Here is a 15,071-nt window from a genome sequence, read left to right as displayed (position 1 = left end):
AGCGAAGCTGCCTCTCCGAGAGGAAGACGGAAGAGAGGGCGAGCTCAGGCCGGAAGCTGGAGATCAGCCCGCCTCAGTGGATGGGGGAGGGAGTGGGTGTGGCTTGTCTCTTAAAGAGCCAAAAATCATAACAGGTGTAGTTGGGTCAAACAAACTTGTTCAGGGGAGTGAAACATGTGGCTTGTTATGGCCCATAAATAGTTGTTTCCAGGATTTCAGAAAGTATATGTCCTTGGGCAGGAGTGTTACTGGTTAGAGGCATTTTGGTTTCGTGGATCTCTTAGGCATAGTATTGAAAGATTAAAACATAACTTTCGTTCTCATAGTATTCTATGACTCTGGATTCAACAGTGTATAAAAGTTCAAAGTTTAAAGTCTCTTCTGATACTTTGCAATTCATGTAATCTCTTAACTGTAATCCCCTATAAAATAAAAACAAAACAAAAACCAGATCACATACTTCCAATATATAACGCCACAAGATACACTCTACCATTTCAAAATATAGGGAAAGGAGCATAGTGAGGAAATACTGGACTAAAGCAAGACCAAAAACCAGCTGGGCAAACTCTAAACTCTACATTTCAATGTTTGATGCCAAAATGCTCTGCAGATCTCCAATTCACTTCAGCTTTGTTGACTGCAACACATTTCTTTCTCTTGTGCTGGTTCCACTCCCCATAGCAGCTCTCCTCAGCAGGTATCCCACGCCTCGGGTATCTTCAATATCTTGGGGTCTCCAAGGCAATCAGGGATTCAACTTCATAGTTTCCCAAAACAGCCTCTCTTAGGTCTCTACCCAGGGACAACCCTGACATATGACCAACCTCAGCGGCTTTCCTTCATCATGGAAGGAAATGCCATAGCCCCTTACTTCTTTAACTCCAGAACCATGAGGTCAACGCTGCTGAGTTCTGTTGCTTACTGGAGATGGAACACAGTCCCCTCATTCGGTTATATATTCACCACCTTTCTGTTTTTCTTGAGTTCCTTCACTGTTGCCTGCTTTGAGGACCCTTTCCTCCTTCTGGGTTACCTTGTCTAGGTTTAATATGAGAGGAGGTGCTTAGTCTTAATGAAACTTGACATGCTATGGCTGGTTGACATACAAGGGAGGACTCCTGTTTTCTGAAGAAAAGAGGGAGTGCTTGGGGGCAAGTAATAAATGTTGGGAGGAGGGACAGGAAGGAGAGGAGTGATAGTAAACTGTAATCAGGCTGGAAAAACTAAATTACTTAATTTAATAAAAAATACATTATACTTCTACCATGAAAATATATCTATATACTTTATGCAAACTAGTAAGGTCAAAAACAAACTTTTATCCAAAGAAACTAAAAATGTGCAGTTGAAGGACCTTGAACAAACTATTTCACTACAGTGCAGTGTTGGTCTATAACTAACAAACAGATTTCCTAACACAGTACCAGTGAGATAGCCCTGAGACCAATCACTGAAAAGTCCTTTTAATATTAGCTTTAGCTCTTCTCTTTCTTCCTGCTCCAACTCTTAATTTCTTTTGATTAGTAAGATGTTAATCCTGATGGACCCTCTCGCTCCAGTAATTCTATGTCCTGTGAACTCTGAAAAAAGCCCAGGACACTGTCACACATTTCTTTCTCTTGTACACTACCTCTTCCTCTTCCTCTTTTTTTTTTAATTTTTTTTATTTTTTATTTTATTTTATTTTATTTTTTTTTGTAGCTATCAGTGGTTCCTCTATGTGTGCTGATGTAACCCCTAAGGCAATACTCAGGTCACAATCTTACTTTATAATTATTTTATTTATATGTATGAGTAAAGTTTGCCTGCATGGATCTCTGTACACCATGTGCCCGCCTGGTGCCTGTGGAGGTCAGAAAAAGATCTCCTGGAATTGGAGTTACAGAAGGCTGTGAGTTGCCATGTGGGTGATGGGAACTGAACCCAGGACCTCGGAAGAGCAAGCAGTGGTCTTAACTGCTGAGCCATCTCTCTTGCTCCTCAATCTTACTTTTAATCACAATGTGCTTGTGATTAATTTTTTTTGTCATTTGTTTCTGCTAGAATGAGCTTTTTTGAAATTATTTTCATCAAGAATTCTTATGCCATGTTTTGCCATCTGAATTTGGATCATTTTCTTCAAGTATTAGAGAAGTGTTGTCTTCTACTTCGGAAAAGGGTCCTACTGCTGCCTAGGCCTCAGGTATGACAGTATCAATGCTCCTCCTGTATTAACCTCCCAAGTAGTTGAGATTGCAAGAACATGTTACCTATGCTTAGCTATATTTCCAGCATTTTCTATTATAGGTTATATGTAGTTTTAGGGAACACAAATGATTTTATTAAAACATCCTAACAAAATTTCACAATATTTAAAATAAGCCAACAATGTTACACCAAGGAAAGTATCAAGTTTTATGAAAAGCTAAATGCGTATGAACAATGGCTTCCATGAAAAGGGAAGACTACTACCTTGCTAGTGGGAAAGGTTCAGGGTCACCCTTTATTGGAGCAACTCCCATATTTTAAGGTGACACACTATCTTTAGTATTTACAAACCTCCAAACATAAATGCATGGTACGAACACCAGATGTGGTACGATGGTGACAAAGCAAAGACATCAAGAATTACTATCAGTCTATACATTTCTATTTCACATTCATGTCTTTCCTTACATTTTTATAAATCATATCTCCACCTAGACAGAACAGGCCATTGGGAGAGAACAACCATTTTTTTCTTTAGACATCTGAACTTCTTTAATAACATAAATATACCATTCTCTTATGTTAGTTTCTATCTTCAATGACATACGAAAGATCTAAAATCAAATTGGCTGTCTCCACAGCCACCTGCAGGCCACTAAGCTTGGCAGTGAAACAGTCCACAATCAAGTTGTTGGCTGAGTCCACAGCTGCCTGTGACAGGCAGGTTTGTGGTGCAAAAGGGTGATAGGTGCTTCTTAAGGAAGACCAGCTGAGTCCTTCCTGGCTGTTGTACAAGCCACAGCCACAGCGTGACAGCATATCTGGCCAGTTAACAAAAGCAGAAGTCGCTTGACCTGACCAAAAGTGTCCATACTTCATGTCAATGAGGATTTCACCGCCATCGTGTTCCAAAGAGCCAGCAGCGGATTCTAGAGCACTGCAGAATGCTTCAGCCACAATCAGGAGTTCCGCTCGAGAATAACCATCCTCTCTGACAATGTCGTCTGCCTTATTATGAACCTAAAGAGGAATAAGGCCAGTGAAAACAGACAGGTCAACTGATATAAAAATGCTTCACAAAAACATGATACTTTATCAAAACCTTGTTCAAAAGGTTATTCACCTTCATTTCCTTAGATCTGGCAACAATGCTGATTGGCCTGTGTGAGTCAACCTGGTTGGCCAGAGTAACAATGTATATTCCCAGTCACGTAACCAGAATGAAGGAACAGACCCTTTTATCAGTTTATTCTAAATGGCTGACTGGTGGCACCTCCTTCAGTATATAAAGGACAATGCAGATTATAGGATTAGCAAAACAAAACAAAAAAACATGCATATAGAGCAAAATTACTAAAGACTAATGTCCCAAATAAAGTACTTATTATATCAGCTAAATGCTTGAGAGCTGCTTAAAATTATACTGCAAAATTACAATTAAGACATCATTTAGGGATATGTGTAATTTTCATTTCAATGTTTGAAAAATGAAGATTCTTCAATTTAATCAAAAGATATTTAGACTTTAAACCTCCTTTTAGTTCCAATATCCTAAATTATTCTGGGCGTAGGGAAAAAAAGGAGAAAGGGAGAGGGAGAAGAAAGAAGGGAGGGAGAGAGAAAACAATGTTCACATGTGGAGGCCAAAGGTCAAGGTCAGATACCTTTGTCTCTTGTTCTCTACTTTGCAGTTTTGAGACAAGGTCTCCCACTGAATGAGGAGCTCCCCGACTGGCTATGCTGGCTGGCTGGCCAGGGAGCATCAGGGATTCTCTTGTCTCCTCCTCCCCGAGCTAGGATTCTTACATGGCTGCAGGACTCAGGTCCTCCTGCTTACCTAGCAAATGCTTTACCTAGAGCAACCTCCCCAGCTCCATGGAAACGTCTTAAAATAGAATTGGGAATAAGCAAGCTATGAACTGAATTATGGTTAAAGAACCCATATCTTTGCTCTTTGTAAACAGTTCCTATCTTCTTCTGAAACCAGACTTAAAAGTCAGATGACATCATTTATATTATACATTTCTCCCACCGTTCGATACTGTCCTGTTTCTTCTAAAACCTACTTAAGATATTTCTTTCCTCCAAAACTTTTTTCTATGCATTCAATCTTATTTGTAGATCACATTATCACCCACTGATTATCATTAGATTGGCTGGAAATTTGTTTTTTATAAAGTATAGTTTAATAACTTCTCAGGAATTGGTTTTATCTTCAAATGCATGTGCAGTGATCTGGGAAAGGTGACAGGATTATGCCTGTAAAAATATTCAATGTCTTTCTAGGTGCAGTTACGCTCTGGAAATTATGTAGGGTCTCTCAGGAGCTGGTCAACCAGGAATATGTGGGGAACATGTTTATCTTTTTGTATCTACTTTCAAACAAAGTAGGCTAGGATTATGAAATAACTGATCAGACCTATAATGCATTTATCTAACAACTTTCAGTAAATGGAGACTAAAGAGAAGTCTAGATAGCAGAGTTAGTAGGATCTAGGCAGATACCCATTTAAAAATTGTCATGACAGTCTGAGAGCTGGATCAGTGGGTAAACGGGCTTGTCACTCAGCCTGACAACAACATGCATTCCATACTTGGAATCCACACATGAAAGTTGTCCTCTGACTTCCACATGTAGGTGTCATGGCATGTATGAATCCATGTATGAATGCACACATACATGCATGCGTGCATGCACACACAAAGTAAATAGTAAATGTGAAATTGGATCCTTGGGAAATGTGTAATCCATGAAGTTGGCTCTTCTCTTGATGCTCCAGAAAGTATTATACATATTTTGAACCTCAGTCCTTTTGTTGTGAGCATTACAACATTGGATGCTGCTGAATTTCAGAACTTCCAATAACAGAATGTCAGCTTCAACATGCAATAAATATAGATAATGCTCAAAGAACAGGCCAGTTGCTAGGTTAGATTCACGATAACCAATACAATCAACTCAGCACCTTGTATTTATAAGTATTACTTTCCTAAAATATTTTCCACTACATTATCTGAGTTTTGAAAAGTATCAAAGCTTGTTGGTATCCTAATTTGGCCATTGTCTCACAAAACAAAAACAGCTGAAAACTTAAGTAATGCAAGGAGAATGTCAAACTTACCTTGTGTCTGATATGAGCAGCCAAGTGTGTTTCCGTACAGCCACCTCCCAATAATACCCATGGTTCCTTGATTGTTAGCTGTAAGACATGCAGTGCCGTCTGACATGCCAGCTAAGTTAGAAACACATCAGAATCAGGATCTCACCCTGGTATGTGAACTCTACACTCTCTCATAGTAACTTACAGAGACATAGTTTCAATTTTTAATTCTCTGTGTGTAGGGAAAGGTGCATGCCAGGACACATGAGTGGAGGTCAGAGGGCAACTTGTGGGAGTCTGACATTTCTTTCCACTGTTTGGGTTCTAGAAATTGAACCCAAGTCATCCAACTTGGATTTTTAAATATGAAAAGGCTCTATTTTTGATTCTGTGTGTGTAGAGGGGGTCAGTTTGCAAATGTGTTACGGAAGGTGTAGAGCTTCGAGGACAACTTGTGGGAGTCAGTTCTCTTCTTCCATCATGTGACCCCGGGGAACTGCACTCACGTCATTAGGCCTGGTATTGAGTGCTTTTACCTGCTCAGGTATCTCAGTAGTGCAAAAGGTCCAGATTTCAATTCATAATGAACAAAATTGATTTTAGCAAAATAGTAAGGTGACTAATAAACATTTCCGATAAGGATTAGAGAATGAAGAGAGACTTTTAAGTCATATATCTGTTTTCACGGAATTAGATTAATATTTCTTTCACATCGACTTTGCACAGCCTAAAAACATCAGTGACAATGAGGTTTGCTGGTCCTTCTGTTAAAATCCAAATCTAACAAGGAAGTTGTACAAATGTTATAAAGTCTGTTTATAGCACCAAGCAATAGTAAGTAAAAAACATGCAAATCTGATTTACTAAGGATAAATTTTTAAGCATATATGAATCTTTAAACTAACAATCAGTCCTGTATATTGTCAGTTCCCTTATATAAAACTTGCAGAAAACAATAAACACTACTAGAAAGTAGGTGACTGGGAAATTCACTTTCTGAGTCAATTATTCATACACATTAACAGCAGTACACACAGGCCAGGCATGATCAACCTGTGGTGTATGGGTTACATGCTTCCCAGAAGAGCTATGAATGCAGCAACACATTTGTAGATGGCAATGTGGCATCAAGTCAAAAGGTTGGATGACGTAGGCAACTCAAATAATTTCTTAGGAAAACTTCACATCAAGAACCTTTAGGTTTCTTATAAAGAGCAGAAATGATAACGTACAATATACTCCAAGTTTACTATAGCAGCCAACTAAATTAGCTTCTTTGAGCCGTTGCCTTTCCTCTTCCCTCCTCGGGTGCTCAGAGTGGATCTTGTCTGTGCCAAGCTCCACTCTTGAGCTGTACCTCCAGACCCTACTTCTGACCCTTTGTGACTTATTATATCAGTGGAAACTATGAAAAATTGTGAAAAACAACACAGCCCTCAACCTTGCTGTGCACTGTTTCATCCATGCTGTAGGCCCTGGAAATCCACCTACCTTCAGCTCCTCCCAGGCGGTGTCATTTCTACTGCAGAGAAGCAAGCTGCAGACAGTTGCCTCATGAGGAATAAGATGGAAAAAGTGTTTGGAGCCAAATCTTGCAGAGTGCAAATCTTTCACACTTCCATAAGTAGTAGAAGCTATTGTGTTTAGGGAACCAATAGGCGTTGCTCCTATTTTTGTAAAGTATAGAAAATATAAACTGTATAAGCACAGATGGAACTCTTAAAATGAATAAATATCAACAAAATTCCTAGCTAGTATAAAACCGCTCACCAAAGCTTAAAGCTTATCATTTAAAATATGAAATACAGGATAAAGTAATAAAACACATTTTAGATCTTTGAAGTTCATATTCTGCTATTAAATGATGCTCTTTGCTTGTGTAGGCGCTTTTGGTTGATGAACTTTGTCATAGCTGCCTATCTATTGCCGTGATAAACACTCCATCAAGGGGCTGGAGAGATGGCTCAGAGGTTAAGAGAACTGACTGCTGTTCCGGAGGTCCTGAGTTCAATTCCCAGCAACCACATGATGGCTCACACCCATCTATAATGAGATCTGGTGCCCAGAACACTATATACATAATAAATAAAATTAAAACAAAACAAAACAAAAAACACTCTATCAACAGGGAGTAAGGGCTATTCTGGACCACAGTTCCAGGTTAAAGTTCATTACAGTAGAGAAGTCACAGCAGCAGTAGCTCAAAGCGGCTATTCTTACCACAATCAGGCAACAGAGGGATGTGTGCATGTATACTAGTGCTTAGCTTGTCTTCTCAACTTTATACCATCTAGAAATTCCTGCCCAGGGAATAATGCCACGCACAGTGGTCAGGCCTTTCTGGTTCAGTAAATTTAATTAGGTAGGCAGACTGATAGTATTTATTCACTTGTGCGTGCATGTATGTGTGTGTGCGTATTGTTAGGCATTAAACCCAGAGTCACGCTCATGTTAGGCAGATGCTCTACCACTGCTACACTCCCAATCTTACAGACCTATCTGAACATCTGTTCAAAGTTATTTTGTACTCTCTGGAAAAGGCACACGACAAAATTACCTATATTTTAAGGAAGTTCAGGATCCCTGAAAGCCTAGAGATCAAACACCACACGTTAAGGAGAACCTCATTAATTTGAAAAGAGTGGAAAAGTCCTTTTTTAAAAAATTCATTTTTCTTTGGGAACTCTAGGACACACACACTCTTTGCCTAAGAGCTTTTACAAAAATGTAAATAGATATGCAAGTGCCAAAATAAAGAATATGACATACTCATTTTACTTTTCTTGTCTTCTTATTTCTATTTGCTTATCCTTTCACTATCATGGGGGAAATTACATAAACCACAAGTTAAAATGCAAATAGAGTTGATTTGGGTATTAGCAAAATCTCTTAGTATAGTTAAGTTATATAGGAATCTACACCAATTTCTAAGTAAATGTAAGAAGTAACATTTAACACTTGCATATCAAAACTGTAACTTGTAGCGACTCACTTTTTTGGAGGCCAGTTTTTTTTTTTTTTTTTTTAAATATACTTTCATGTAGTCCAGGCTGTCCTTAAACTTGCTATGCAGTGGAGGAGTGAGGATCTTGATCCTCCTGCCTCTTCCAAGTGCTGGTATTAGGTATGTGCCACCTTGTTCACAGACTAGAAAACTCTAGTCATAATTTTCATGGTGTGTTCTAGGTATCTGAGCTAAGTCACAAAACTGGACTAGTGCAGAAAACCAGTGCCATTTACAACAATGGTGTTATGGGAAAATGTTTCAAACTTTAACTTACCAAATCCAGAATACCTAGTATATGTTAGGCTGGAAACAGCCAGACCAACGCAAATCAGTACACAATTTAGGTCTGTCCTACGATACCAAGAATGAATTCCAAATAATTACTCCAATGTTCCTAGTAACTTTCATTTTGATAATCATTTGGCTGACAGTATCCAACGTTTGCCATACTACTGAACTTTAATAGTTCATTAAGTTGAGAATCACAAGGCAGGTACCATATAGTTGTAGCTATTTGGGAGACTCAAGTGGTTCCCTTAGGGTCAGCACTTGGAGACTAGTCCAACAACATAGCTGGACCTTGTTAAACAAAAAGCAACCATCACAGTCAATATGGATGTAACTGACAATTCCTGATTTTGTCACTGTAGTTACAGGACACTGACTTGAGAAGTGGCTCACATAATGGACTCTTCAACCTTTTTCCTGACCACATATGTGTGTTTAGTCTGCTAAGTTTGTGATTGTTATTGTAGATATCAATCCATCAAATGATTTTAAATGCCTGAGGACCAGACATGTTAGAAACAGTGATTGTAAAAGATACTCTTGGTTCAAAAGAACCTAGCTACACGTAGTTTTGGTAAATGTCAAACATGTATAACATATACCTGCCTCCCAAATTAGGAACAACTATTTGAGCAGAAGTACGGGAATTTCTTGGAGTTATGATAAAAATGAAGATGAATATAACAGGATTTAAAAGCTCTGTCAATTTTAAAAATTGTGTGTACAATATTAAAGACATTATTATGTTAGACTTCTCGACTGCCTATAAAACACTAAGGGTTAGATCATAACAGACTACACTTGGGTTGAAAAAGCTGGGAAGAGATCTTTGAAACAACTTTTGCTGCCAGAGACGAGTCAAATGCTATAAGGTTTGTGGCTTCTAAATATTTTCAAGGTATAAACAGTGACAGAAACCAAAGTTCTCTGCTCGGAAAGGGAGGATGATCTATTAGCTTTAATGTACAAAAGCCAAGAGAAGTTTTTACCTGTGACTTCGCTCAGGGGTTCCATCAGAGTCACTCCAACTCTGTCAATGGCAATAATGTGATGCTCACTGAAGAACTGTTTCAAAGATGGGTGTATAACTTTTTGGCACAGGACAAGACCTACATGGTCACTGACTAGCTGCCTTCCCAGATTAAGCAACTGCTCTAAAACTGCATTCTCCAGGGACACTTGGTAAGGGACCACCACAGTTCCTTCTCCAGCATTAGAAAAATCTCCTGATAAAGACACACAGAAGAGCGCCACCTTGAGGGCACTTGACTTCCAGGTGGGTAATCTCCTTAATTGAACTTCTGACATTTCAATGAGCAGTCCAGGTAATACAGTGGAATCTGTAACTCCTTGGCCCTTTAAGGGAACAATTATACTCTTCCCTAAAATGATTCGGTCTTCTGCACTTTCTGGAATTGTGAGCAAAAAAGCTTTCAAAAGCAAAGCACTGATGTGATCTGTTTCCTTTCTGGTGAGCATACAGGCAGGTTTGCTGGTTAAGATACTGTGGACCAAACCAAGGAGGACATGTGCACTACTGAAATCAACTGGGATTCGACAACTACAGGCTTCAGACTTGAGATAAGTTGTGCAGAAACTCAGGAGGTCCTTATGTAACTTAATAACCTTCGTGGGTGTCAAGCCTATCCTCTGAGTATTTTCAATCAGGTTACAGCACAGAATGGCTGTGAATAGGCCACAGTCACTGAAGCAGGACACATGATTCTGCACAGCCGCTGTTAGGACCTTCAGTACGGGATGGGTGACTGAAAGGTTGCGAAGCAGGGCTGAGGACTGTGAGGTGGTACACACACTGCCTCCCAAGCCATTGTGCAGCTGCTTCAGCCTCCCTGAAGGGCCATAGCATGACACTAGGGTTCCTTTTAAGACAGAAAGTGTGGACCTGACTCTCTCACTTGTCAATGGTTCCGTTTTACACAGCGATGGCTTCTTAGCTTCGAAACGAGACATCCTGCTTCAGGTGGAACCTGTACAGGTAGCTTTATTTTGTTCACATGTTTTTCATTTATTGCACTGTCATGTGTTTTAACATTAAAAACATTTTTTCACGAACGGGAGTCTGTATTCAGCATTGCCAGCTACAAAAATCAAGTGGTTTACAGACAATAACCAGTAGACATTAATTTAATAACATTAATAATTCCAAGTATTTATTTTGCTTCATTCTTCAATATTCTTTTGTTTGTCTCTGGACTGAGACCTCACAGACTCTTTTGCAGCTCTCTGCATAAAATATGTTCCAAGATGGACACCTACAAAAGTCACCCCGGCCACAAGAAGCCAGTTCTTTCTAATCCAACTGGGGTTTTTCATTTCTTCTTTTATTAGCAAGTTCAGATTCAAAGTTGCTTCTTTCTATAAGAAATTAAAAAAATTTAGAAGAATAATTCCAAAGTATTTCATAGGCAGCAAATTTAATCATTCTAATATTCTGCTCCATTTTTAGAAAAGGATCTTAACTATCACAAGCATACTGGAAGTGAGAAAGGGAAACCAATGGACTTCATACTTTTGCTTCCAGAAAATAAACAACACATTATAAATCTAAGTTTATTTTTCACCCTTACTAATAGTCATGGTACTAGGTACTCTATAACTCCAGAAGAGAAAAGTAAACACCATCCCAGCTACCTACAATAGTGATCTTCCTGCAGGATACGCTGGTGCAACAGTGGCACAGATGCTGGAGTAACCAACCACTATAAAATTAGATTTGAGGCCCATTTCATGAGATGGAACTTATGTCTGACATTGCCAAAGTGGCCAATAACCTGAGACCAGAAAGATACTGGACCTAGAGGAAAACCTAATTATTCTGCTAAAAGATCATGGCAATAAAATGACATTCTGCTATACTCGTATTAGTGCAGTTCTCAGCCACCATCAGAGAAGCTTCCTCCTGCAGGAGAAGAGAACTAGTAGAAACCAGAGAATGAGAGACCTCAGAACACTTGGTCCTAAATGGGAAATCATCAAACCCTCCCACCTCAGCATTGAGGAAGAGGAGGTGGAATGATTTTAAGAGCCAGGGTGATGGATGATTCCAAGGAAGCAGTGTCTTACATAGCAGGTCTGGAACACACAAAATCACATCAATTGGGGCACCATATACAGGTCCAAAACAAATGGAGTCCCAGTGCTAAGATGGGGAAGTAGACATAAGCCTCCATTCCTAACCCAGAAGTTAGTTCCACTTGACAACTGCTTTCAAAGGAAAAATTAGTTTCTCCTTGTTTCACTGAGTATACAAACAATACATAAAGGCAGGCTCCATGGTCAGCAGATGGACAACATAACAAAAAAAAAAACTCATAGGTTTTATTGGAGGTTTTTTTTTTTTGTCTCATATTGCATTTCTTAACCTTATTGGTCTTTTGTTTGGATATTATGGTTTTTGATTTTGTGTTTTTATGGTTTTACTTGTGTATGTCTCTGCATGTGTTTCTTGTACATTGCTTGCTTGTTTTCGTCTTTTTCTTTCTTTTCCTTGTTTGTTTTGAGAGAAAGCCTTGATTTGGAAAGGTGGGGTAGTAAGAAGGATCTGGAAGGAGATGAAGGAGGGAAAACTGTGATCATAATATATGAAAAAAAATATTTTTCCATTAGGAAAAACAAAAAAAAGGCTTTGTTCTCTTGTGATCGTAAAAACAAATTTTTATTTTTCAACTGTTTTATTCTGCTTTGAAACTATGCTCAGACAGGACTGCATTTAAATCAAATCCTGTCTGTGAACACCTGACAACAGGACAGCTGTGATGGTTGGTTTCACTGCTCACCTGACACATTCTAGAATCAGTGATAGAAACTCAGTGAGGGCAATTACTCAATTAGTAGAAGACTTGCACACTGTGGGTGCACGAGTCCCTAAGGAGAGGATTCTAGACGATGTGTAGAGAGTGATCTGAGAACTGGCACCAATTCCATTCAGTGACTGTGAAGATGAGCCCAGTCACTTCGAGGTCCTGCCACCTTGACTTCCCCCACAATTCCACAACTTGGAACTGTGAATCAAAAGCAAAACAGAACAAAACCCCCAAAAAAGTTCCCTTCTTAAGTGTGTCAGGATATGTGTTAAAGCAACAGGAAAAGAAAGGAAATTAGCAGTTGTGAGCATTCCTACAGTAGAAACTCATTAGTACAGTCCAGATTTAGTTGAATCAATCAGTGAAACAACTGTATTAGTATGCAAACTATGCTTTAAAGACTTGGTTAAAGTCAGAGTTAATTTTATAGTTTCATTTACTAGTCAATCTTTTTCAAACCCCTAGTCAACTAATGCTCTCTAAACTGTTGGTCAATGCCAATTTAAAAAAAAAAAAACAACTAAGAATATGCTCAATGACAAAGAGAAAAGGAGCTCAAGCTTTGCAATTCAATTTTAAATTCTAAGTATCACACAATGTTACCACATACGAACAGAGAAGCAGAAGTGCATTAGTAGTCTATGTAAGACACTAAAGTGCATGCCTTGAGGCATGACATTCTGATGTCTTAAGAATGATGTATAAGAAATTGAATTTATGGATTTTATCTGTTGAGGCCTGGTGTCATAAAAACAAAGGTTTACCTAATTATTAAATAATGATTTTCAGGAATGTACTAATCACGTTTGCCACTTGAACTGAATTTTGCATAAGTAAACTAATCTTGGGTCAGCAAGATTAGTTTGGATAAGTGGATAAAACACCTCTCACCAAGCCAAACTGATCTAAGCAATGGAATTGTCTAAGGCATGTACCAAACCTATCTACAAGTACTCTTCAAAACAAAGCAACAACAAAAACTGAAAGTGGGCTTTTGTTCTAACTCCTAGTTTACAGAAACAGATGCAATCCACTAAATTCACAATGTGGGAGATTTTCAACAAAGTAGATGAGGGGCAATGTACTCCTGCAGAAACAAATAATCATTCACCAAATGTGTGCTTGTCTGGATCTAGATGCTAAAAAACTCAGTTTTTTATTCTGTTGTTGACTTTAAAAGATAAATTCAAAAATATGATCAGGAACTGGTCATGAAGTCATAGTAAAGAGTTCCTGTTAGTTTTCTCAGTGTGGTCAGCAAATGTTGGTCCTACTGTAGTAGTTTGGATGTTTACTATTACCATTAAAAATACAGAAAGGGTTTAAAGTCTTCTATCAGTTGAAAGAAAAGGATGAGGAAAAAGGTGCCTAGCTCACTGGTAAATCACTTATAACATGTGTAAGGCTCTGGTTTCAAACCTTAGCACTGCTCCCAAACCAAGACAGAATCACAATTCTGCTACGTGTTAATGTGTACTCAGAGGGTCTAGTTTCTACCCTTTCTTTTCTCATAATGTTTGAAACTTTTTACAAAATAAAAACTATCAATGGACTGACACAGCACTTGTTTTCATGAGCTTTGCTTATTTAGAATGTTTAACATACTGTGAACTCGGCTTTAACTTTCACCTATCCTAAACCAATTTAAATACTTAATTCTCTTGGCCTATCTAGCAGTGTTGGCTTCAATTTTGTTTGGTTTCTTGTATTTCTTTGGAGACAAGGTTTTATTACTATGTAGTGCAAGGTGCTTTTGAACTTGCAATCCTTCTGCTTTAGTCTCCTAAATTCTGGGATTACAGGTGTGGGCCACCACACCCTGCCCTCTCAAATCACCTACTGCTCATTGGTATCTAAGATTTCTTACTATGTTCACTAACATTTTAGGAAATACTTTCTTTTCTTGGCTTTAGTACTTAATTTTTGAGCAAGAAAATATATTTTCTCTTAAAGTCTGACTATAGATCACGTCTATAAAATTTAAAGTTCTACACATACACCCTAAATGGTCTTGCAGCAATCTGGAAGAACTTACCTATAAATATCAAGCATCTAATAAATCTAACTCCCTTTTCTTACCCATGAAAAGCCTTTCTGCATAGAAGCTGGGTATGTAGACAGAACTTTCTGTCCTGCCTGGTCCCTCAGCCGTTTAGTCCCAAAGAAACACATAGAGGCTTACATTATAACTGTTTGGCCTATTAGCTCAGACTAATTATTAACACTAGCTCTTACAATTTAAATTAAACCATAATTCTTGCATGTTTAGCTACGTGGCTTGGTACCTTTTTTCAGTGAGTCATTTTCATCTTACTTTCTCTGCTTCTGGCTGGTGACTGTGCCTCTGCCTTTCCTCTTCCCATAATTCTTAGTCTGGTTCCCCCCCATACTTCCCGTCTGGCTACTGGCCAATCAGCATTTTATTAAACCAATATGAGTGAGAAATCTTTATAGTGTACAAGAGTATTATCCCACAGCAAGGGTACTTGTTGCTCTTTTCAGAGAACTCAAAATGATTCACAGTTGCCTGTAACTCCAGGTCTGGGAATTCTGTCACCTTCTGGCCTTTGCAGGCACTAACATACAAGTGGCGTGAGTACACACAGCCCCACCCCCCAACAAATCCTTTTAAATACATATAAATTTTATAATACAAAGATT

General features: G+C 38.6%; 2 protein-coding genes across 2 annotated transcripts; both read right to left on the bottom strand.

Moving 5' to 3' along the window:
* Positions 1 to 1,222: 1,222 nt before the first annotated feature.
* Positions 1,223 to 10,568, bottom strand: Mkks (MKKS centrosomal shuttling protein). Its single transcript, XM_057780724.1, has 4 exons — positions 9,576 to 10,568; positions 6,783 to 6,958; positions 5,313 to 5,423; positions 1,223 to 3,210 (listed from the first exon to the last, which is right to left on the bottom strand). Exons 1-4 carry the CDS (start codon positions 10,555 to 10,557, stop codon positions 2,773 to 2,775), a joined length of 1,707 nt encoding a protein of 568 aa, XP_057636707.1. The 5' UTR covers positions 10,558 to 10,568; the 3' UTR covers positions 1,223 to 2,772.
* Positions 10,569 to 10,753: 185 nt separating this feature from the next.
* On the bottom strand, positions 10,754 to 10,920 carry LOC130881259 (uncharacterized). The gene has a single exon (XM_057780726.1). It carries the CDS (start codon positions 10,918 to 10,920, stop codon positions 10,768 to 10,770), a length of 153 nt encoding a protein of 50 aa, XP_057636709.1. The 3' UTR covers positions 10,754 to 10,767.
* Positions 10,921 to 15,071: the final 4,151 nt, after the last annotated feature.

This window comes from Chionomys nivalis, chromosome 9 (assembly GCF_950005125.1).
Source record: "Chionomys nivalis chromosome 9, mChiNiv1.1, whole genome shotgun sequence".
In the NCBI taxonomy this organism is placed as follows: domain Eukaryota; kingdom Metazoa; phylum Chordata; class Mammalia; order Rodentia; family Cricetidae; genus Chionomys; species Chionomys nivalis.
Note: the sequence above shows the minus strand (reverse complement) of the source record. Positions and strands in the feature narration are given on the sequence as shown.